Raw genomic sequence first — 25,666 nt, forward strand, 5'->3', positions numbered from 1 at the left:
ATGGAGAAAAGGCTGAATGAATGAATTACCATTCAGTACTTTTGTAGAAAAGTCATGGTTGTCTATGTTAATAAAGAAGATGAAGGCTACAGCTGGGAACTGGTGCATTTTTCATGTTACTGAATCAGATGGATGAGGGAGAAAGATCCAGAGGAGAAGAGAGGACATGGGGTGATGTCATCTTACAAAAGAGCTTATTCTCTCATCTTTTCACACATCACATCCACCAAAGTTTATGAAACCTGCATGTTATTATTTTTCTGGGTAATTCCCCTCTGTGTGTGTTATGCTGCATTTCAGCCCATATTTGTGTTTCAGCAGTTTAGAGTAAGTGCAGGATTAGATGGTTTGAATGTTATGCTATAAGATCCTGCTGGTATTTGAAGAAGGCCCTTGTCTTGCTCATATCGCAGAAATGTTATTTTTACACCCTCTGCAATTATTTGACTGTTTGGTATGTTTGTTAGGAGGATGTCATCACGGTGAGCTGAACCAGCTTATGGGGAACTAGGTTAAATAATATCAAAAGTTTGGCATATTCAGATCTTACTGGATTGCTTTGATTTTTTTTTTTTTTATTGAAAAATAAGATCTAGAAAACACAAACTAACAACAGATATGAAAGACACAGGAATAGGACCAACACATGTATTTGATACATACAGTATGGAAGAGGGTCAGGGGCAGAAAGTGCACATGTGATTCCTGTTAATGTTAGTAGTTCTGTTTTTTAGATCATTTTTCACTTGCTTAGAAAGTATAATCATCCCGTTTTATGTATCTATAGGTTGCACTCCTCTAATACTTATGAATACAACTTTCTGTGGACTGTTTTGATGTTTAACTTGCTAAAATAGCAAAAACTGGTTTGGGATCTTTCTTAATAACCTCTTCTGTGACAAAGCAGTATGTGAAGGAGACCGAATTGTAGGATGTGAGGTGGAAACTTGTTTTACAGTAGAGAGAGAGGTTAAGAGTCTTGCTCAAGAGCACCTCATCAGCCGTAAGTGACAGAGGGGAGAGAGTTACTCATTCGGTTTCATCAGCCAAATTTCCCCAGCCAGAGTCGATTACTGTGCCAGCCTCAGTGCAGCACTTCTGGCATGCGAACATGTACATTCATACACAAACACTGACATTCCTGAGCCTCTGGAGGTTTCTCTCTTCTCAACATGCTGAACTGGGATATATGATCCAGTGCTTATTAAACAGAGCTTACTTGTAATTAAGCCTCGCAGATGGGTTTTGCTTGAGGTTCGCTCTAAGCCTCTCTCTCCATCTGTCTCCTTAAAAATGATGAGTGAAGAGGAGTAGGTTTCATAATGTACCAAAGAAATGACAGACTTTTAAAAACCGAGAGAGAGCATGTGTTCAACAAATTCAAGTAAACCAAAACATCTTGTTTAATCCTCAGTTAGTATCTTTCTACACAGCCTCCACTGTCCTGAACTTACCCCTCCAATCGCACTTTACGCAAGATACAGCGAAAGTGCGGCTCCAAACTGCTTGTGGCACTATCTACACAATAAGATGAAAAGATAAACCTGAAATATTGTGGGCAAGGTTAGAAATACTTTCTCTCCTTTATCTACACAAGTCAACGTGACAACAAGATCTCCAAAAGCAACATCATTATGTACAGTGATTAAACTGGGAAGGAGATAAAGGTTTGATTCTGACTTTTGTTGGAATCAGCCATAAAAGCCATTCTGCACAGTATACGCTGTTTAACAGTAAACAAAATCTGACAGCAGGCACCATGAAGAGCGAGATAGGGCAGCCCCAACATGGTGCAGCATGTGGTGGTGCACAGCTGTGCACAGAGGCGGGGGAATAGTCCAGGACCCTCAAAGCTCCCTCTCCTGCATGTGCAGGCCTCCGACACCTCGCTGCGGACCTACACTGCGCTAACAGCTTTTACAGAAACATCTGGAAGGCGACAGGTCTTATTCTCCACTTTCTTGCCAATTAGTGTTTCTTTGCACTTCTCTGTGTTCCCATGAAGCGCACACACACACACACACACACACACACACACACACACACATAACTCTGAGTCTCTGTTTTCAACCTGCCGGCTCCAGCCAGGTTGGTTGCAAAAACATGAAAAGAAACCAATTTAAAAGGGCTAATCTACCCATTTTTAAACATGGAGTTTATTTTTACAGTCCCCAGCTGCACTTCAAGCGTGTGGAAGCAATCACCAAACACAGAGAGAAAGACAAAGAAATTATGTTCACAGATTCAAAAGTCACTAAGCCTGCAGAAATTTATAAAAGACCCATTAACATGATCAGACTGCTTGGACAATTGCCTCCAAATGGAAGCTGCATTTTGTTTTTATTTGCTAGAAAGGAGGTCGCTTTGCAAAAACAGGAACATTTGGTTTGTAAGTCCAGCCAACAGGCCGATCATTAGTCCCCAAAAGCCACTTCAAAGTGTGCTGGTGTGTCAGTCACTGAGCGGAGAAATCCAAGAAAACGCCCTGATCGTTTTCATGTCTTTGGGTCAGTTTGTTTTCGTTTACCAGGCCTCTAAGTGTTGTCTCACTACCATGTTCCTGGAAAGACTTGACCTTGTGCTACACATTTATACATGTTAGGGGTGTTGTTGCTTGTGCTGCAGTGTCTGCAGTTCTTTAAGAAGGCCTTGGAAGGTGTTGAAAAGTCTCGAGCATCACTTCTTCTCTAACTTGATCACTGATGTGATAGACTTGAAGTATAGGGAGGATATTTTTTCACAGATGTTTTTGGGGTAATGAGGACAGAATTACAGCATTTCCTCTGTAGCTGCAATGGGTACAGCTGTGGACGGCAACTTAAGCCCATTTTTACACGCTATCTCGGTTTACATCTATCTATCTATCTATCTATCTATCTATCTATCTATCTATCTATCTATCTATCTATCTATCTATCTATCTATCTATCTATCTATCTATCTATCTATCTATCTATCTATCTATCTATCTATCTAGTCTATCTAGTCTATCTATCTAGTCTAATCTATAAGCGTCACAGGGAATGGATAGATGCAAAGGCTCCAGATCCCTGTGACTCCAAATAGGAATAAGTGGGTAATGACTTTTTCTGTATATATACCTGGAAATTCACAAAGAGCAACTGCTGCGACCCAAACATCCACTGCTGAAGAGTCTGTCAGACTTAAACCCCGTTTGACCGAGCAAATACCCTTCGTTTGCCCTGAGGATGACTCTCTCCACTGCCCTCACCATTTGACATGTGGCTCCACTGATGGATGTTTGCTGTCTGGACAAGGTGGCCCTATGCTTTCATCAGGCCCTCAGCAGGCAGCCAAATAGGCTGAGGGAGCGGGATGAGCATCCCATGCCTCAGCGCAGGAGATAAAACAACTGCCGCACGTCACCACGTACAAGATAAAACAAGGACCCTCTTCACAGATCATACATCAACATTATACCATGTGACGCCAGGAAGCAGCAAACCATGCTATGTAGACAACACACGTAGAAAGATGGATCTCTCTAATTTGAGGTGTAAACACAGAAATTATCCAGGCATATCTTTACCCACGTGCATGAGAACTTGTTTCAATTTGGCGGAACCAAAGTGATTTTTATCACATATTTACACGTTTGTTTTGAATGTTATTCGTATAGAAGATAGAATTGTAAAACAATGTATGTCTGTGGCTGGGTGCCATAATGGTGCAGTGGTTAGCACTGTCAGCACAGAGCAAGAAGGTTCCTGGTTTGATTCTAACTCAACTTAGGGCATTTCTGTGTGGAACTTGGATGTTCTCCCCATGTGTGTGTGTTTGTTTTCTCCTGGTGCTCCGACTTCCTCCTACAGTCCAAACATATCCGGGTTAATAGAATAGGTAACTCTAAATTGTCCATAGGTGTGACTTTCTCTATGTCAGCCCTGTGATAGAATGGTGATCTATCCAGGGTGTACCCCACCTCTTGCTACTTAATGTCAGCTGGAATTAGCTAAGGCCGGCCACAGGCCTCTAGATAATGGGTGGATGTCTGTGAATATTTTAACCATGAGGGAATTCATTTCTGTGTGTATGTAGAGCCTGAAAGTGCCTCTACAGCAGCTCTTGTCACACTTGTCCTGTGGGAATCAAAATACATCATCCTCACATGTTTTCTGCATGGCATTGCAGAGGCACATCTCTTTAAGGAGACCTTCACAGTATGTTAGGAATGACTGTGAAGGTCTTCATCTTTTATCTCACCTGGGACACCATTTGTCTCTTTCTCTTCTTTCCTGTCTATGCACTTTCATTTCTCATTCCTGGATGCACATTGTAGTCCACACAGACACATACAGTGAGTATGATGCAGGTCCTCTACCGAGCAGAACTGTTTTCAGCTGTGGTCTGACAAACACTTGACATCAGAATCTCATTTTATCACTCCTTGGCTCCTCCTCGTGTTCTCGACCTTTCAAACCCGATTATACGTGATTGTTCTGTTATCCTCACAATATGCTCGAGCCACCTGTCATTCTTTTTGCCACTTAACTAAATGTGGTTTTCATCTCTCTAACATGGTTTAGATCTCTCCTCAGAGCTGAGCCGCCTTCTCGGTTTTTTCCATGACTTTGAGCTGGGCTATGTTGTTCAGATGACCACTGGCGTGCATTGGGGAACTGTTTATTTGAAGAACTGGTGCTCACACTCTCTCAACAACCTCCCAGTCAAGTGCACCGCAAGCTTTAATTACTGGAGTTTCAAATGAGGCTCCATTAAAATGAATGACCTTCATTAAACTGGTCTTAGGGGACAGATGCCTTTGCTGGTGGGGTGAACACGCAATGAGTGGGAGGGTTGGGGAGCACTTGACCAAATGTACAAGTGCCTGAATAAACAGCTCAGCAGGTTTTTCTTTCTTTTGCCCTCTTTGAGCAAAACCCCACTGCGACCACCATCAAGATTACAACCACCTGGCTGTGCGTCCAACTCGCCCCCTACCCCAAACATTTTAATCATGGATGAAATTCATTTATATGTTGCAATAATTGTGCCTAATTGTTTCTTTGAAGAGAAGTGAGGCCGGCAGCATCTGGCTGACATATGGCTCAGTGGTCGTGATGGAGACTTTGTGCACAGCAGGAAACCGTGGGTCTGATTGGATCTCTATTGCCCATTTAGTCAGAGTGGCATGGCCTGGGCCTTGCTTCTGAGGTAATGAAGCTGACCTGATGTCTGAGTTGGGTAAGGTGCTGAAGCACTGCGTGTTTGAGCCGCATTCAGTATGTGTTGACTGGACGCGTTCTTCTCTTCAGGAATTCAGCAGCATCGACTTTTGCAGCTGGCTTCCTCTTTCTGGCTGTACAGTGCATTCCATATGGCCCACAGATGCAGTGATGGTATGGCATGGTATGATGAATGCTCTACTGTATCTGAGCAGTAACTAACACATAAAGCTGCACTCTTTATCCAGACACACACTCTTACAGCCCTCTATAATAAGAATTAACATCTACAATATATATCTTATATATATATCACCTATGGTCATGAGCTCTGGGTAATGACCGAAAGAACGAGATCGCGGATACAAGCGGCTGAAATGAGCTTCCTCCGCAGGGTGGCCGGGCGCTCCCTTAGAGATAGGATGAGGAGCTCGGTCACCCGGGAGGAGCTCGGAGTAGAGCCGCTGCTCCTCCACATCGAGAGGAGTCAGTTGAGGTGGCTCGGGCATCTGTTTCGGATGCCTCCTGGGCGCCTTCCTGGGGAGGTGTTCCGGGCATGTCCCACCGGGAGGAGGCCCCGGGGAAGACCCAGGACATGCTGGAGGGACTATGTCTCCCGGCTGGCCTGGGAACGCCTCGGTGTCCCCCCGGAAGAGCTGGAGGAAGTGTCCAGGGAGAAGGAAGTCTGGGTATCCCTGATTCGGCTACTGCCCCCGCGACCCGGCCCCGGATAAGTGGTAGAAAATGGATGGATGGATGGAATATATATCTTGTCCCATTGTACAGTGCCAATGCAGGTTGTGTGTAGGGAAGAAACTAAGGATGTGGAGCTCTGGGTGATGAACCTATGTGTAAACATATATAAATTGGACATAAAAAAAAACGTTGGCATTGAACACAAACTGGGGATTTGCAGAACCACTACTGACATTTTTCTCTGGTGATAGCATTTGCTGTCAACATGCACAGGCACGCTCATAAATGCAGAACTCCTCCTGTGATTAAAGGGTGCATCTATACATGAGTGTGTGCGTGTGTCTCTTTCTTTCTCAGACACACACATGATGTGGGCCACAAAGAGAAGCATTTACAACCATCAACAACCAGAGTGTAGAGTCATTCATGTGTAAACATAACCTTCTCTAAGCGTCTGGAGGTACAAACACAGGTTGCCATTGAAAGGATGATTATTTTTCTCTCTCCCTCTTTGAGTGATATTCTCATTCACACTGAGAGCCTGTCATTCAGTAGCCCCCACCCCATCCCCTACCTCATCACTGAGTGTCGTTGATGCTGACATGTCACATCTGGAAGCTCTTCTCTACATGTGCTTCATAGACATTTCTCTGCTCACTTTCCCTTTCCCAGGAGGCCTGATAGTGAAGCTCCTGTAATGATGTGAAAAGGGATCTCTACACAGCAGCTCTGGGCTAATGAATGCATCCTGGACACATTCCTCCCCCCTGATGTTACAGGATCAGTTTCCCCAATATGTGAAGAATAAAATGGGGATCAAAATGGCAGCAATTTGCTGCGAGTTCCAGTCGCAGAGTCTTTATCACCTTGTTTGTTCTAAGGGGGCGCGTCGTGTAAGGTCAGAAAAGTGAATATTTAAAGTTGAAGAAGGATGAGAGGCTTTGTGCCATACATGACAGGATGTTATCATCTACTGTAAGCAAAGCATGAAATCTCAAAGATGTTTGCTGAACACTTGACACTCTGAGGTGCACGCAGAGTGCTTTCCTATGGAAAATCTATGCTAAGTGTGGTGCTGTGCTCTGTCAGAGACGAGGGTGTTTCCCTGGCAGAAGGAGAGAATGAAATAATCATTAATATGCCTGAAGAGCCAATGATGTAATTCACTGAATATATGTTGCCGTCAGGTCATGAAATATTTTTGCAGAGAGAGTGACACAGTGGTTCTAGTGTTTCACAAGCATAGATATGTTGCACACTGTGACAAAAGTGCACAAAACATAGGTGTGCACCCACACAGACACACACACACACACACACATGCAGCCCAGTCCACTGATGAAGGGTAGGATGATCTGCTTCCAGTTAGGTTGCACACTGTTCCTGTTCGGCCAGTGTACAAAGAGATGGATCCAATTTCAGGATATGCTTTTAATGAAACTCAAACTGAAACACGTTTCTGATTGGAGAACAAAGACAAATCAAAAGCTGTTGCAGAGGTGACCTGAACTAAAGAGCGCTCACGGCTCTAAACACCAGCTCTTCAAAAAAGGCCAACTCTAAACAAGCCCCCTCTGAAGCATCTTGTTCCTGTAACACCATAAAACAGGCTGACAAACGTAGCCAGACTTTATACCTTTGCTATCTAGAATTACTGTTTGTTTTGAAAACTCTATGACATATGGAAAAACTATCATTTAGGTTGCTTATGACTTCCAGAGATAAAAAAAAAAAAGCCACGAGCTGATATTACTGAAACATTGGAAAGCTTTGAAGATGAGAGACATTTGAAAAATTAGCTCAATAAAAGTCAGTCTCAAACATATGCCGCCTTTCGCAGCTCACTCATGAAAAGAATCACAAATAAAAAGAAATGATTCTTTCTCTGATAAGAAAATTATGAGGTTATAAAAGCAAATATTTTTATTTAAACTGGGTATGTTTGAGGCAGGGCAGCACAGTGGTTTAGTGGTTAGTACTGTTGCCTCACAGCAAGAGGGTTCCTGGTTTGAAACCCATCAGGGGCCTTTCTGTGTGGAGTTTACATGTTCTCCCTGTGCTTGTGTGGGTTTTCTCCAGGTACTCTGGTTTCCTCCCACAGTCCAAAAACATGTATATCAGGTGACTGATGACTCTGAGTGTGTGAGGTTGTTTGTCTCTATGTGGCCCTGTGATGGACTGGTGACCTGTCCAGGGTGTACCCCTGCCTTTCACCCAAAGAGAGCTGGGATAGGCTCCAGCAGATCCTTGTGACCCTAAATAGGAATAAGCAGGTAGAGATAATGGATGGATGTTTTAGGCAGTACTTAACATAATAGGAAATACACTTTTGCTTTCTTGCAGTGAGTTAGCTGAGAAGAATTATACTCTCATGTATTCAAGACACAGATACAGGTTGTAGCTTAGCTTAAACATAGCTGGCCTCTGTCTGCCTCTTTAACAAACTGCAGCTACTGTATGTTGAACATAAACACATATTATTTTAAATATATGAACATATGTATATCTTTACAAAAATGAAATACAGTAGAACATGTTAGTAGTAAGCTTTAGAGGTGCTTTTTGATTGAGTCACCTGTTTTCACTCTTTATGCTAATCTAAGCCAACATTGTTAAATGTGAGTGGTATGAATCTTCTTATCTAATTCTCATTCTCAATCATTTCCCCAAATTTCAAATATATAATATATTTTCTTCTTTCTACTTTAAAATGGTAAATATATGAGTAGGATGCTCATCCTGAAAAATGCTCATGTCTGAGCAAATTTTGGATTTAAAAACAAATTTTGGGTAAAAATTGTTTTGTCATATTGTTTTGGCAACTCTGCATGCAAGACTAGGTTTTAGAGCACAAATCCCATTCAAATGGTCCATATCAACCTCCCAGGGTTGATCTTAAGACCATTCTCCCAGTCAGAGCAGGAGGAAGGTCCATTAGTTTCCCCACAGAGACTGCTGTGTTTGGTGGTCTGCTGCACCAAGGCCTCTGAGCTCTGTCTGCACCTGTGGCCGGTCGTGTCCAGAGCTGAGGCAAAGAAAACAAATACAGTAAATAACTGCCCTGCTGCTTAATGGAGCTTAAGAGTGCCGTTTTTTTGTGCAGTAAACAGAGTGCTTGAAACAACTTGGAGCCTCCGTTTCTCGTGTGCATGGGTAATTTGTGATGGTATCGGTTTAAACTGTGGGCTGTGAAAAAAAAAAAAAAAAAAGGAGCTGTGAGATCACTGAGTGTGAAGTTTTGGTGCAGGGGTTAAATATACGGGTTGCCCACATTTGCCGGGAGAAACAAGCGGAAAGTCCTACACAAACATCATTGTGTGCTACTGAAGCACAAAGACTGAGGGTGAGTGCATCAAAGACTCACTGAAAGACATGAAGGTAAACTGTCTCAGACCCAACGCACACTGAAACTTGAGAATGTAAATCAGGTCTTTCTAGATTCAAAGCTTATCTGCATTTTGAAGAAATAAAATCTTTTTTTTTTCTTGTTTGTGCAGATAAATCAATACATCTGTACTGTACCTGCAGAAACCTGCATTACGCTCTATGCTTTGCTTTTGATTTCTCTTCTCCCTGTTTTACTCTATGAACAGGATTTTGTTTATAACAAGGCTGTAATTTATGAGAATCTGAAGTCCCTGACTACTCCATAACCCAGGTTGGACTTGCTCATTCTTCAGAATGACAGGGCTGGGCTCCTGGAGTTATGGGATCAAGGCTGATGTCTTACAGAGCACCACTTGCGGGAACACGTATCTGCACTTCCTTATTTTATCAGCTCTCCAACAAGTGAACATGGACAAGGGCCCCTATAAATCAGTTGCTTCTGATGACAGCCCAGAGGCACCAAGGCACAGCATCATCTGATGGTGTACATGTGTGCCGTCATTTTTTTTTTTTCCCCTTTTCTTCTTTGAACGAATGTAGTACGACATGACAGGACTCTTCTCCTCTGTGAGAATATAGCACACCCTCACAGAGGGTGAGGACTTACTGATGACACTGTCTGCCACATTTCATTTACTCAAGACTTTAAATAGTATTGATTTTATTTTTTTGTCGGGTAAAAAAATCTTTCTAAAAATTCCATTACCCTCAAGACTGATTAGGAGATTCCAGCTGAGGACTTTTGTTGCATGTCAGACCCTTCATCCTTTGAATTAACCCTAAAAATAGTAGAAGGTGACAGACCTTATGCCAGGAAACCCCATTCTCTGATCACTGGCTCATAGACCTGGAGTCCTCATATGTAAGATCCACAGAGTAATAAAACACAGTCTTGTGTATCAGACCCCATTTCATCTAGAGTATTGATTAAAAGCCATGTGTTATGATACAAAACTAAAAGATGATTATGATGTGCGTTTTTTTTTTAAAGATTTCAGATCATTATCCGAATGCACGCACATTCTGCAAGTGTTTATACAAGCTACTGAGGCAGCTTTTGTTGATTGAGCGCTGAAACCAAATAGGTGTGGGAGTGAACTGGTCTTCTTTTATACAAGAGGTCCATGGCCTTGATTCTCTTTCCACCCTCCTGTTTCTGTTAAAGGGAGTGAGGAAGAGAGCAAGAACACGCAAGCACGAAAGCCTGCTTTTTAGTGTATGTACATTGTGTGGGCTGAATGGGCTGTGTGTGTGAGAGGGAGACGGATATGGTCACGGTCAACAAGACAAGAACAACAGATTCATTACGTTTGTTTGACCAATAACTTCCTGTGGAAGATAGATGTGTTTTGGCCCAGGCAGCTGTTCACTCTGACAACAGTCACTCCCTTGGCATGATGTCCCTGCATGGTGCAGGGAATTATCATTCAGTCCACGCACGTATATGTGTGTGTGTGTGTGTGTGTGTGTGTGGTCTGGGTTACCAGGTTCAGTGTGTCTAATTTACAGGCCCAGACAGAAACCCCAGTCCCACCTCACACTTTTCAGACAGGCCACAGACAGTGGAGGCCTTTCACCATAAAGTTAGCGTCCTTGTGCATGTTCAGCTGTGTGTGTGTGTGTGTGTGTGTGGGTGTGTGGGTGTGCGATGGCTCATTGTGCCAAAACCTAAATCAGCACATGAAAGGTGTGTATCTCAGTGTTGCTTCTCCTGCTGCTCTGACAGGAAACAGACCCTCTCTGTGGTATTTGGTTTCGCCGAACTCACACAGGACTCAATTTCAAACATTGTGCAAAATTTAAAACAGAAATGTAGCATGAGTGGAGACAATAAGGCCAATGTTATGTCACTAGTTAAATTTAATTCCACACATTGCTCACTGCTGTTCCAAATATGTCAATTTTGCATAAATAGAAACAAGAAGATATTTTGCATGTATTGAAATTTGCTTTGTCTTTGATCCAACACACTGTTTCACATTTACTTCAATAGTTCTTAAGAGTTTAATAATTTCATTTCACTCTGCTTCAGTCTATTCTGAGTGGTAGTCGGTCAGTACCCATGGTTCCCCAGCCCAGCAGGAGCTTGGTGATATTTGTGTCGGGTCATGTGTGAAACACAGGCCTCCCAAAATGCAGGGATTATGGGGGCTGAGACAATAACAGCACAGGGAGGGGGAGGACGAGCAACAGTCTGACCAAAGAGAAAAGAGAGGAATTATGGCATATCTATCATCGCGCTTTCAGAAATGTTTTGGCTAGACCAGTTGAGTCTTCTCTGTCAACACTAATCACCTGACAACAAATCCCTGAGCAGCGCTCGGTTGAGAAGGAGTGAAACAGGAAGATAAGTCTGGCAGCAGAAGAGGCAGCCTCACACATCATTTTCAAATCTTCAGTAAAAAATGGATTTCATTTGGCTTCTGGCAGCTCATCATAGACATTTTCTCCTTTGTGGGTCACACTGAACCTCAACAGAGGTCAGAATATCATTTGATTTTCAGTTTTGTTGTATGTTTTCTGCCATGTTGAATTTCTGTTTTGACAACTGAACTTGAACACAACATCAGCAGCGTTTCTATTACCCCCTCAGGCTGCTGTGGTGACGCGTTTTGTAGGATTACACGTTGTAAACGATCAACCTTTGCCATCTCTTCTGTTCTGCCGCATTACTCGGCCATGTACTGAGGCATTCACTTAGTGTGTATGACGTGAGGACAGGATTGTTGTCCCCAATAGGACTGAGAAGTGATGGCACACAGCAGCACCGTGCTGACAGAAATGACCACCACCAAAGTTCCAGGGGTGCACCAGCACACTGATGGATCTCTTAAATGCTCTAGCCTTTCAGATTGAGCCTCTATGTTCTGTAACTCACTGTGAGGCCTTTCATCTCCCGTATTTCTACACTGTTAGAAAAACATTCTTGTTTATTGGAATTAGTAGCTATACTTGGCATATTCTGAGACATTCTTAGGGGGTTTAACCTCCCAAAGAGGACAAAACTGGGAAAAGGAGACAATTCTCCATCATTCTTGTGGAGCGTTTCCTGGCCAGCTTTCAGCCTCGTCGAGTTCTTGTCTTTCTCACGAGTCTTTGTCCAAGGCACTATTGTGCTCCAGTGCTTCAAATGTGGTTCTGTTTCCTACAGGCAGTTTGAATATAAACAATCAGGGCACGCTGTTTCTCCATGAATATACTTCAACTCTAATTTTACAGTCTTTCCTCATGGAAACACAACACTGACATATTAACAACTTAGGAGGTTGATTTGGCAAACGTGTTTGCAAACATTTGCCTCTTTATACATAGATATTTGCATATAGACGCACTGCAACATTAGCATTCAATTAGAGTCAGGTTTTTGGCCATCTTGTAAATCTAAGCTCAATAGTTATTCTCTTTTAGCTCTGTTTTTGGTCTCTACCAGCTGCAGAAGGAAAACTCTGTCTCTTTAGCTGCTAAATGCTCCACTGCTCCCACTAGCAGAGCAGTGAGAGGGAAACTATATACAATATGTAGTCATGTTAAAAATAAAAATACTAATTACAGTAACCGTAAAATTTGAATTTTGAACCATAAGGCTAAACTGTCATTACAAGCAAATCAGTTTTGTTAATTTTCTCTTAAAAATTTGTATATACAGGATGTTTTGGGCTGTGACTAGGTGGAACCGAGGCATATCTACGTGCACTTTAATGTTCCTCTCCAAATTTCCTTCTGATAAAATGTCTACTACACCTGATACATTGCTCTCTTCCCAAGAGTGGAGTCTCAAGATTAAATTAGAACCACCTTATAAATCAACAAGCAGGGCAGAAATATTGTGACAATAATGTGCGAGTGTGTGTGTGTGTGTGTGTGTTTTCTTCACACCCGTGAATTTTTGGCTCAAGCCCCATAGCCTTGTACTCAGTATTTGACCTTTTGCTGGCCGAGTGGTTTTGGTACCCAAGTGCCACAGTCTGTTTCCATGGAAATGTGGCTTTTAGAGAATGTCCATCACAGCTGAAAGGGTGACCCAGAATATCCACACACCCTGCCCCACTTGTATTAAAGTTCTCCCGGTGGACCTCTTCTCTAGGCACACACATTCCACGGTACTCTGGTCAAGGGAAGTAATAGGGAAGACTACCTGTTGCTATGACAACACCGGCCAAACACCAAGGTCAGACAAGCGTGTCCATGTCATTCCTAACGTGTCAGTGGTTTGCCATAAATCTGGGCCAGTGTGGTAATGATACTCCTGCTTGGTGGGCGGGGCTGGCGTTCAGCTCTGTGGACGCTAGTCGGGGCCCAGTCTGGCCACACTCACAAATGGGGAGGCAACACAGGAAACTGGGGCTTCCAGTAAAAACATGTAATTAGAAACACATTGACTGGGAGCTTTGGCATGATACACCCAGCAGGAAGGGAGAGACACATGCAGGCAGGGATGCACACAGAGGGGAAAAAAAAAAATTGATTGAAGTGGAGGACAAGATCAGTGGGTCACTGGGAAAGTCCCATGAGGAAATCAGATGTTATGAGACAAAAATGGAAAAGCCAGAGGTATGGATGGTGACAGGCAGGACACATTGTTACAGACTGCAGAAAGCAGAGTGGGAAACAGAATCAACACCCCTTCTGGCCTGTTTAGAACATACAAGACATGTGGCAGATAATCATACTACTATTACTACTACTACCTCTAGTACTGTTTACAAGATGCAGTATAAAGGCTGCTATACTCAAGAGAGCATTGGTGTGTCCTGGAAGTCTTGGTAAGAAAGAGCAGGCAGCAGGAGCCCAACTGGCAGCACGTGTAAGGTGGCAAAGGTCATGTGATGCACCAAGCACAAAAACAGTAAGCCAGGGAGGAGCTGACAGGAGTGCTGAGATATCATGGCATTGTTGATTTCTATTATGCTGAAATGTAATCTTACATAAATACCAGTAATAAGTTAATTGCTATACAAACAGCACACGCTCAAAGACACAAAGATAGACATACTGCAATGGTTATGTGTTTTTAGGAAGCCAGAACCACACATGGCAAGATTTACTGATTTTGAACAGCCGCCCGTTTGACAAACATCAGGGAACGGCGCAGCTCTCCCACTTCACCCCACGACTGGTTGAGATTCTCACACAGTTAAATGCTGAGATACTCTGTAGGGGACGGACGTGAGAAAGAGTCCCACAATCCACAGAGAGAAACCATCAGAGGAACTCTTTGGTGTGTGGCTGTATAGATCAGGCGAGTGGTGAATGTGGCCTCCAAAAAAAAAAAAAACAACAAAACAAAAAAAAAAAAAAAACGCTTAATTAGCCTTCACTCCCAGCACACTGCCAACCCAAGAATAGGGGTTAGATTAACAACGAGAACTGAACACTCTTAATCAAAAGAGTTTCCTTGTGCCCCACAACATCAACAGTTCACAAACATAATTAGACTGAGCAGAGGAAGTTGGTGTTTGGTAGGTGAGGAGGTTTTATACATTTCTACGCACAGAAGTGTGAAGTGACAGATGCAGAATAAACAGCTGGAATAATGAATCTAACTAACAGCAAATGGTGAAAAAACAGGACAGAACTGAACTTCTACTGAAATTCTGTTTTGAACATAGATTAATAAAGTAAAATGTAAACAATTGCAGTAATGACACAATAACCCTGCGCCAGTCATATGAAAACATACTCAACAATTCATCACAAAAGTCAACAAACAGTACTTTGGATTTTCTCTTTGTCCTTAATTTGGGACCCATTTATCCACAAATCTGCGACAGAAACAGTAACACACCACTGGTTTCCATACACCAGGTCATGAGAAAGGAAGCAACAGTTGAACCCACTCATTTGAAGTTTAATGATGTAGCTCCAACATTCAACTGTCAAATATTACCTAAAACAGAACTAAGGTCTTGTACAACAAAAACCGTGCAGCAATTTTTCTTCGGGCCATTCATAACTTTTCAAACATGAGGGAGTAGGTAGTGCTGGAAAATGAACCCAGAAGACTAAAGAAACCATGTTTATACTCTGTGGCTATCATGTAAATTGTGTTTAATGCTTCAAGAAAATGATAATTTGAAATTGTGAATTGTATTTAGAAATAAACACTGTGGCTTAAAAGAGAAGAAAAACAGCTTGGGCACAAAGAACAGGTGTCACATCAACATGTAGCAGGAGAAGAACAACAGGCCACAGTTTTACAGTACAGTATTCATATGGTTGGTCAGTAAATACTACAGTGGAAGATGTCAGGCAGTGACATTTCAAACAGTAACACTGGTTTAGAAGTCAGAAATGACTGAAATGTCATTTCTGCCATTCGGTGGCCCTGTGAGCAGACACAGCGGCTCTGGAGGCAGATCAAAAATATCTGGATTTTTGTTTGTTTGAACTTCCAAAACAATATCTAAACAGTATGACAAAAAATGACAAATGTATAGCCAATGTTTCAATTCCGAAACACTTCCCCTAATCTTTTCCATATTCTACATGTATCTATTATAACAACATCACTCCTATCTATCCATCTGTGTATGTAACGGCCATACTGGATGCATGAAGCATGACACTGAACTTTATCTAGGGAATCAGATATTTTCAGCCTGCACTTCCATAACTGGCTCTAGCTCTCTGTTTCCCCGTGGACGTTCTCCATGTGTACTTTGAGGTAGTCGTTCCTGGTGAACTTCTTATGGCACAGCTGGCACTCTGCCATGGGCCGGTTAGGGTTGTGCGTCAGCTTATGTCTGCTGAGCATCTTCTTCAAGCTGAATGACAGGTCACACACCTACAAACCCCAACAATTACAAGATTTTAATATCCAGAGTCAAAACAAATAAACACACTTAACCTCTGGTCTTGTTTAAGACACTCTTTAGCTGACTGCAGGGTTTGGTCTTATCACAGGCACAGCCGGAGCAACAGGGACTGATTTGTAAATCGCACACTTGGCGACAGAACAGCCTTTTTTCTCACCAGCAATGACAGGGAATGCGCACAACTTAACATCCATCATAAATGAGCCATTTTACACTGCACAAATGACTCCATCATCCTCTATCAATCACGCTAATCCGCCACTGGCTGGTGTTCAGCTGCAGTTTAACATAGTGTTTCGAGAATCACAGCGTGCGGCCCACTCACTCCGTCTGTGAAGATCTTCAGTGCCATGAATTACATTCAGAAAATCTGACAGTTTACATCTGCTGCAAAGAACTGCAAAGTAGGAATGCAGGCAGTAAAATGAGAAAATCACATCTGGTGTATTGATCTGCTGTAAAATATTTTGAATTGTATGAAATGAAACGGTGTCAGCGGCTGATGAGAGTGGGGCCTCTATGGCTCATTGTAACCCAGAAGTTCCTGGATGCTTGTACAACATTTTTAATACTGTTATGACAGACACATATAGAGGACCCAGAGCTTGTCTGGAAAATGTCCTTGGAACTGCGAGATCCTTTTGTCTGATTTAAGACCCACCCCAAAACACAATCCACATGTTATTTCCATTATCTTTAATAGTTTAGCATAGGATTATTAACATGAAAATGTCTCTCCCAAAGCTGGAGAAAAAGAATCCAGATGAATGTAGGATGTCACTGAGAGACACTTTCTGGTAATGCTTCACTGACAGTGAATGGGATGCTAATTCTGTGGTCTTGAACAACAACTACAAACGATTCTCTGGGGATATGAGCACATTTTCTGTTTCAGAACTCAAGGCGATGCCACGGATCGAGGCTTATTAGGATGAGAACCAGGGCTAGGCGATGGATTAGACCCAAGATGGTTTTTTGATGTTCACCAAAGAATTAAGAGATATTTGGATAATAGACCGACAGTCTGAGAGTCTGTGACTGGACTGTTAAGAACATAGGTCAAGTCTACTGGTGCAGAGGTTCTCAGGCAAGTTCTGAAGTCATAAAGAGCTTATTTTTCCTATGACTTCTAAGCAGATTAATGGACTTTTAATCATGATATTAATAATCTGGGAAACTGTAGATCACTTTGAATCTGAAAATACAGCGTGTCTATGTTTTCACATTTCATTGTTCTATTGTAGCCTAAACATTATTATTTGCCTGATTGTGCTGGTGACTGTATATTTGACTGCTAATTTAAATGAAATTATATATTAATAATTATATTGTATTATTAGATTACTGTTTACTGTGACCGTAGACCATTTATCGTGCAGAAAAACATTAAGATCACACTGTCATAGCAAAATATTTAAATAATGAATGGAGTCACCACAGTGAAAACTGCACACAGCTCATCAGTCAGTGTGGAGAAAATATCTACCTGCTGCTGTTTGACAGTCACAGCTTTTTATATAAAGGGAGTTACAGTCAAATTTGTGCAGCATTAGACAATGTCTGAAAGTGGATGTTTTAACCCAGAAGTGTGTGCTAGAGCTGTGATGTTGAACGAGATGGAGCTGAGCTCTGGCAGGGTGCCATTTGGATGTCAGGAGGTGGAGCTCAGCCCTGGTGAGCTCCGACCCAATTTAAACCCTGCTCACATCCCATAACCCTTTGTAGTTGCCTACAGCGACTGATCTTTAGGGTTTCTATTTATCCTTCAAATTGCTTTGAGTGTTGTGTGAATCTCACAGAAGAAAAATCAGAAAATATAAATATAAAGCAAATATATAGTTATTGTCCCTTTTTTAATAATTAAAACAGAACAATCAAAAGGTCTGTTCCAAACATGGGCACCATCTTCTGTCACATGTTCCCTCCCCAGTGTCTGAGAATAATTATTACTAGTACAGTTTTATAAGTGGAGGGTAATTTCTTCCTCTGATCCTCTCAGTCTGTTTATGTGAGATCAGCCCCCCCTGGCCCCTCCAGAGAAGCAGAAGATCACTATCTGGTTCTTAGTGAGCTTCCCCCAGATCTTCTCCATGTCTGGCTCCTGCCCGAGCACCATCATATATAAACAGATAAATACAAACAAGAATCAAAAAGGGAGGCGGGTTGGTGTAGAGACCAATAGATACTTACATCACATTGGAAAGGTTTCTCTCCTGTGTGGGTCCTCATGTGCTCATCTAGCCCTCTTTTCTGGCTGAAGGCCTTGTTACACTCATTGCATTTATACGGCTTCTCCTGCAATGAAGCACAAATATACACACACACTTTATCCGTCAGTGTGCAGCAGAACAATACAGAGAACAATACTTCCCCAGTTCAATCACATATGGACAAAACCTGGAGAAGACAGTGTAATGAAACACACGTGCGCACACACACACACACACACACACCCACACCCACACACACACCCACACACAAGGAAAAACAAACATGCACCACACAGTAGAAACACAAGAAGATGTGGAAATATTCCTGTAACACACACTCTCATTATCACACACTGATAGCCGCTCCCTTCACACCCTGATGTTCTCCCTTTGAGTTTATGACGATATGTAATGAAAGATTGCACAGCCCCTGCAGCAGGGAGGAAATGACTGGTGTAAGTGGCCATCAAAAACACATGGATTCCTCAAAAGAGCAAGGAAAACACAGCACAGAAAATCTCTTTGAACGTGTATCAGGGCTGTAGAGTATCAGTCCCCTGTCTCCACACCTCACCAGCTTACCAAAGAACATTTCCTGTGTGCCTTTTGGAGGCCTGTCTCAGTGTCAGTCAAAGCAGCTATGTTGCCGTGGGTGTGTTTTTAGAAAAACGCATAGTATGTGTGTGTGTGCATGCATATGTGTTGAAGGGGGTGGACAGTAGGTGTGTCCTACAGGCAGAGGGGAAATGGTGGTGACACCTAAAACACTGGAGGAGAAATAAGAAGCGCTGAGATAGTGGGAGCTGGTTCCCAGTGTCACTCTTTGCGAAGCTGTTTTTGACAAGTCTGGCTGATAGCAAAGGCTCTACCCATTTAAAGCTTAGTTGTCATGGGAACAGGGTGAATGCAGGAAGTTAGGGTCCTGGGAAAGGCGCTATCAAGTGGGCGGGGCAAGGAGTGCCCAGTGACAGAGGATACAAAAGGAGGTAAAGATCAGGTTCACTGCATGTGCACGTGTGAGCGGGAGCATGTGTGTGAGCCGCTTTAAGCATGCAACTGTTTGTGTGCATGCGACAGAATGAAGGGAACAATGGAAATAAAGCTGTGTGTGAGAGAGAAACCCAGCAGAGGAAACGGACACTGTGAAGATCTGTGTAATGCAAATTTCCACTTAAATCTCCTGCTTCAATGAGGAGCACTTCTTTTTCCACACGGAACAAAGGCTCTTGTATGACAGAGGAAAAAAGAAAACAAAAGGTCAAAAGTCAAGAAACACATGCATGGACTTAGGTGATGTGGCGTACTCAGAATGCATCACTATGACCCGGGTAACTTTGAACAGCTGTACCTGGTGACCTTCACTCTTCTGCAGCTGTTCAACCTCTCACCTTTGACCTGATCTTTCCACTGGACCTGACCACTCTCTGCAAAAAGCACATCTTATACACGCAAGGATGGACTTTGGCGTATTTACTCCAAAAGAGCCTCATGTCTCATGTGTCATGTCAGATATGTGGGAATTTGTAAAGCAGCATCCAAACAGGAAGGCACTGCGCTATTCAGCTTGAGGGCAAAGTTAAAAATCAACAGACGAGAAGGGTCTTTCATATCTAATTACGCAAAGAGAGGGCTGGGCAGCATTTTTGAATTATTGTTCAACTCTATCTGCATTGCTCTGTGTGGGAGCCAAAGTTTTTCTCTTTGTTGTAGATCTGATTTGGCGGTTACAATACTTCCTACGTTCCATGTACGTCATCACGTTATGTAAAAAAAATGTCTTTATTTGTTGTGGTTTATTGCACTTTTTAGCATTTTATTTAGTTAGTATGTAGTTTATGTTGTTAGTACATATCCTTAAAATTGCCCCTGCCTTTTACCCAGAGAGAGCTGGGATAGGTTCCAGCAGATCCTCATGACCCAAAATAGGAATAAGCAGGTATAGATAATGGATGGATGGATTTCAGAAGGTATTTGTCAAAGCTTTTAGATTTTACAAAATCGCCACATGAATTGCAGATAAATCTTAAGTGTGTATAAAGTAGTATTGTAAAGCTGAATTATTTCAATAGATTAGGCATGCACATATCTGATCCAGCAACAGTACTGACCTCATTAAGCAGATGAGATATCAGCCAGATGTGACTGTTCCCCATTAAGTCAAGTACTCTTTGCCCTTTTCTGTTATCAAGCTACGTCCTATAAATTAGACCATTTACTCCATTTAGTGTTTTTAGGCTATATTTGGGCATTTACTGCACTTTCTGTGATCAAATCAAATCACGGATAGAACAGTTTTCCATGTTTAACAAAATATATTTGATGGTGGTGCAGAAAACAAGGAGGTACAGAAGCATATGATCATGTTCAACGATGCCTTTTCTTTTACCTGCTATTTATATGGAGGGGACAGCAAGCTCTGATTGGTCTTGTTAGTGAAGTGCATCAGAAATCATACAACAGGACTGTGCATTCAAGGTTTTAGCATGATGGTGTTCAAGCATCGTCCCAAAGTCATTTCCTAAACAATCTAAATAAGTGCGGGTGTACAGATTTTCTACTTCTCCATGTTCTCTTACACAAAGAGGAATGATCTTTATCAACGTCCTTTATGATTCCTGAACACATTAAGTCCCCACGCATCCATCTCTAATTCTCTGTACATTTACAGCAAGCTGCACCTCCTTTGGCCAAATGACATTTGTTTTGCTCAGCAGTGACTTCATCCGACTCTGTTGTTTGTAACTGTTCAGCCCATATTTCACTGTGAGCAAAGGCAGATCTGGGAACATTAGGAACAAAAAAATCAGTCAGTTTAATCAGCAGCTCACTTATAACTTAAATTATACCTGCCTTTTTCTACTGAAAGAGGCTGAGCCGAGCAGGGTACCTCCATTATCAGCACAGTGTAACAGCAGAGCGCTGTGCTCTGGACAGCATTAAAACAGAACAAATCTTTGAAATTAACAGTGCTGACAGGCCCCGACTGTCACAGTCATAGCTGCATAAATTGATGATGGAAATCTATGATGAAAAACATATTAAGTCTCATTTATCAAAAGTGACACTAAAACATAAGCCCAGATGCTCTCAAAGAGCTCATGGAAAGTGTTGCTTTGGTGGAGGATTTCAGTGGGTCGAGACGTGACGCAGGAAAATGAATGGTGCCCCACCCCTGGAAATGACCTCATGATATCCAGTACCTTTCCCTTTCTTCACCATTTCCGGGCCTTAAAAGTGTCCTCCAGCTGCGTCTCAATGCCTGCATTGCCACAGTCAACAGCTGTCTGTAGAGTTCTCGGTTTCTAATAAAAATCAAACTGGTAATGTGAGCCGCCAGCTTGATGTGAGCAAATTGTATCTAATTTTCTCATCTGTCTGGATCTACACTATCTGTGTTTTGTGTCAGCAGGTATTATTAGATGATTTATGAATGAATGAGCAAGTGTGGGCATTACCTCATGATTAAATTGGTAGGGAGTGTCCCAAATGTTAGACACAGAGGAGACAGGACTTTTTTCACCAGGCGAGGTATGTGAGAATTTTTTTTATGCACCTTTTGCAATTCAGACAAAGGCTAAACAAAACAAAAAAACTGAAGCACCAGATTGAATGATAAATGTCAATGAGACACCTGGGACTGAGTAGGCATCCTTTTCACGCTTTTTCTGTCTTATCTCTTAATCTGATCTGTTTGCTTTTGTCTGAACGATCATAATATCTAGAAAGAAGACATTGTGGATGTTGCTTTCACATATCCTGTTTACTGTGGCCGAAAATAAGTTTCTGGAGGACATTAAACATCACTGTGACTTCATTTCTTCAGAGTAACCAAAGATTGATGCCGACTAACGCTGACAACAAGCCTGCAATTGACTAAATTATATCAACAACTTGTTTTTGAATTGTATGATTGAGGATCAGGCTGTGCTCATTTCCTATGATGGTATGTGGAAAAAAAAACTGTAAAAAAAACAGTGCAATTAGGTTTTAATAGTCTTTTTTCACTGGAGAAATTTTGACTTGTCTGTAGCTACGCCCTTGTCTCGAGAAGCAGAGACTGGCTAATCATGTTGATGCTGATTGATGACCAGTGATTAGGGAGCCCTCGAGGTGATGCACCAGAGCAAATACTCCATATATATATATAAAAACAATCAATATGCAACTGATTATGTTTAACTAATAAAATTGTGCTTGTTATTGTACTAATGATACAATATACATCTGAGAAGTATCTGACAGTATGTACAGAGCAGCAGTTAGTACCACAGTCAGAGCCCAGACTGAGCAGGAGCTATCGATTCTTTACTCACAGGAGAACAGAAATCCTAAAAACTTACGCGAGTGTGTGTGCGAATGTGCATCTTCAGGCCGTCGTTCTTGCTGAACGCTTTGTCACAGTAGGGGCACTGGTATGGACGCTCACCTAGGGAACAAAAAACCATGAGTGTGCAAGAGGCAATGTTGTTCGCAGACAAGTTTAAAAAAAAAAAACTACAGTTTAAACTTGAACTCAAACAGGAGGAAAAGCTTTGTAGGAACAAAAAAAGCTTTTCTGTGATTACACGATGCATATGTATGACACACATACATACACAGATGAAAAACATGGCTGTGCTAAAAAGAGTGATATCCTGTATCACAGATGGTTTCGGTGTGTGTGTGTGTGTATGTGTGTGTGCTGCTACACTAACCTACAGTACCTTTCTGTATTTCTGTATTTATAACACACATTTGACCTAGCTACTGGTAAACCACACACAGTATCATTCACCCGTTCATTTCTGCTGCCCACTGACTTTCCACTACAGAGCAAAAGCTTGTGTTGGCTGCAATTCATGAACCACTATCTGAGCTGCAACTGGCCAACAGTTTGGGAGCACATCAGAGGCAATGGGGCTTATCCTAGTTGGATCAAAAGCAGCCGAGCCAAGCTCCTACAGATCCTATCAGAGCACACATCGCTGATGACAAAGAGAAAGTGACAGGCTGTCAATCAAACAGTTCACTGACACATGGATCCGTTTACACTGTGCCGATCCACGGGCCAGATAGGAGCACCAGAGTTGATTACTAATCTATAAAAGGGCTATGAAGGAACCTATAGAACCGCACTGAAATGAAAGTTTCAGACACAAAAATACATATATCTGACAAAAAACAAATTCAGGATCCATGATTTGCTTATTTTTTTCACAGCTGTACCCTTCTGAGTCCAGAAAACTAAAAATAGAGCAGGGAATCAAATGATACTAGAAATTACTCTCTTCTGAATTTCTATATATGCCTGCAAGTGTACACAGTACAATTTAATGAAACACTGCCACTGCTAGACATCTGTGTATATTCCTTCAGTACAACGATCTAATTTCTTATCTGCGTCATAGTAATCTCTCTTCAGTGACTAATTGTTGAACAGGCAAGCAAGTAATTTTATTGATGGGGGAGATGTTTTGCCCCTTTAAGTAATAAGGTTAATTAGCTGTGTTTCCTTGGGATTCAAATGCAAAGATGCTTATTAAATCAGAAAATCCATCCAGGGAATCTATGAGGAGAGTAATATTATCCCACTGCTATAAACACGACCGTGTCAGTGGAATCTTTCGCTTCTGTTTCTTACAGTAAGTCCAAGTCTAGTTAAGCAACCGAGATGTGAAGGCTTGATTAAGGTGTTAAGAAAATATTTAATTTTTAAATATTTGATTAAAAGTTAAGTTCCAAAAACAAATGTTCAGGATAATTCAGTCATTTGTCTTGACAGAAATGAATTCTTCTTTCAAAACTCTAATTTAGAGATATTTTCCTTTTAAATGGGTTCATTTGAATATTGCTGCTCTTAGATTACTGACTAGATGAGACTGGCCAAATAAACTCATGTATTTCTTGGAGCTTTTTTATACATGTCCTGTAATCCAGCTTTCAATTGTCAAACACTTACAAAGGTTATTTTTAAAAGATTTACATCCCAAGAAGCCTATGTCTTTCAACAGAAGAAGCTGTGACAGCTGTCACGTAGCAGATATATCAGTGTAAATCCATGATGACAACCCCCCCCCCCCCCAACAAGAGGGTTTTAGAGGAGCACCAGGAGGAGTGCTGTGACACAAGAGTAATAAAACATGCACCTCATGTTGTTGTGGAGAGCGTAAGTGTAACATATGTGGACTGATTACACATACTGATACATGTGCTCAGCATTCTGTCCCAAAATCCCCTTCTGTTCAGTTTCAGGTTTTAGGAGGTCCTGTGTTGACAAACAGGAAAATCTGAATCCCAGATGTGTTTTGAGACAGGGGAGAGCGAATCCTATGTTTTATGTAGCATGTGTGGTATCAGGTTAAGGTCCAGCATTAGCCTTGGGGAGTCCTGGGGAAGGCATTAGTTTGCTAATAGCACCAGAGCACAGTGTGTACTTCTGTGGTTTGGATCACATCCCTCCCAGGAGCTGGCTATTGTCAGTTACTGCACAGCCCAGACAACCACACCCTGCTAAGTGTACACCAGTTCGCCAACTTAACCTATACACTCCCTTGTTCTGGACATGGTTGCCTCATAAACATGGTAACTTCACATACACACAGATTATATACCATGATCATGGCTTCCACTGGTTCAACCTGCTCAGAAAGAAACTACAACTCAATCACTTAGCTAAGCAGGAAATAAACAAATGCTACTTGGAAACTGATGGTCTCAGAAGATTGTTGTTCGTGTGAGAGGCTTAGTGTCTGTTCTGCTGAGTGTTACTGTAACTAAAAACCCTCCACTTATTTGCCAGATTGGGGCAGATTGTTTGGGGATTATGAGGGATGGCTGCAGCACTGAGCCAGGGCTTTATGTGTGTGGAGATGGTAACTGATTTAGCATGTGCTGAAACAGTACACCATCTCTTTGACCCTGGGTGTCTCCCCCGCCCCCTGCTGTGGCCCTCACACTCCTTGTCTGCTAATCGATCCGTTTGGCACCCCTTGTGTGTTGTAAATGTGCGCGTACAGCCGTGTGTCTGGTTAGCAGATGGTCGGCTTTGTCGCCGCTCCGCGTTCATGTTATGGAGAACGCTTTGTAGCTTCAGGGCTGTGGTCTGAAAGACATTAGTGCTGTCCGTCAGAAATTAATTCCTGGCTTCCTCCAGTTCAGCCCAGACACTGGCCCTACACTGTCCTTCCCCGTGCCCTGTGCCACATGCCGACAGGGGCCACAGAGGTAATGTGATATCAGCGCATTGGAGATGATAAGAGATTGGCTTTGATGAGTCGTGGGAACGCCCAACAACTTTTACACTTGACCTTTCCATTATAGCCCAGGTCTCAGTAGATTTCTCCATTTCCTCAAACAATTCACTTAAACTCGCCCATGTGAAGGTGCCTGTATC

General features: G+C 42.2%; 1 protein-coding gene across 1 annotated transcript in view; it reads right to left on the minus strand.

Moving 5' to 3' along the window:
* Positions 1-14,837: 14,837 nt before the first annotated feature.
* prdm5 (PR domain containing 5) overlaps positions 14,838-25,666 on the minus strand; it is a 29,835-nt gene continuing 19,006 nt past the window's right edge. The window contains exons 14-16 of the mRNA XM_026305113.1: positions 22,635-22,720; positions 18,275-18,379; positions 14,838-16,053 (exon numbers count right to left, since the gene is read on the minus strand). Of these exons, the coding sequence (XP_026160898.1) occupies positions 15,889-16,053; positions 18,275-18,379; positions 22,635-22,720 (356 nt within the window). The 3' untranslated portion in view covers positions 14,838-15,888. The remainder of the gene's footprint in view (positions 16,054-18,274; positions 18,380-22,634; positions 22,721-25,666) is intronic.

The sequence above is a fragment of the Mastacembelus armatus genome, chromosome 4, assembly GCF_900324485.2.
Source record: "Mastacembelus armatus chromosome 4, fMasArm1.2, whole genome shotgun sequence".
NCBI lineage: Eukaryota > Metazoa > Chordata > Actinopteri > Synbranchiformes > Mastacembelidae > Mastacembelus > Mastacembelus armatus.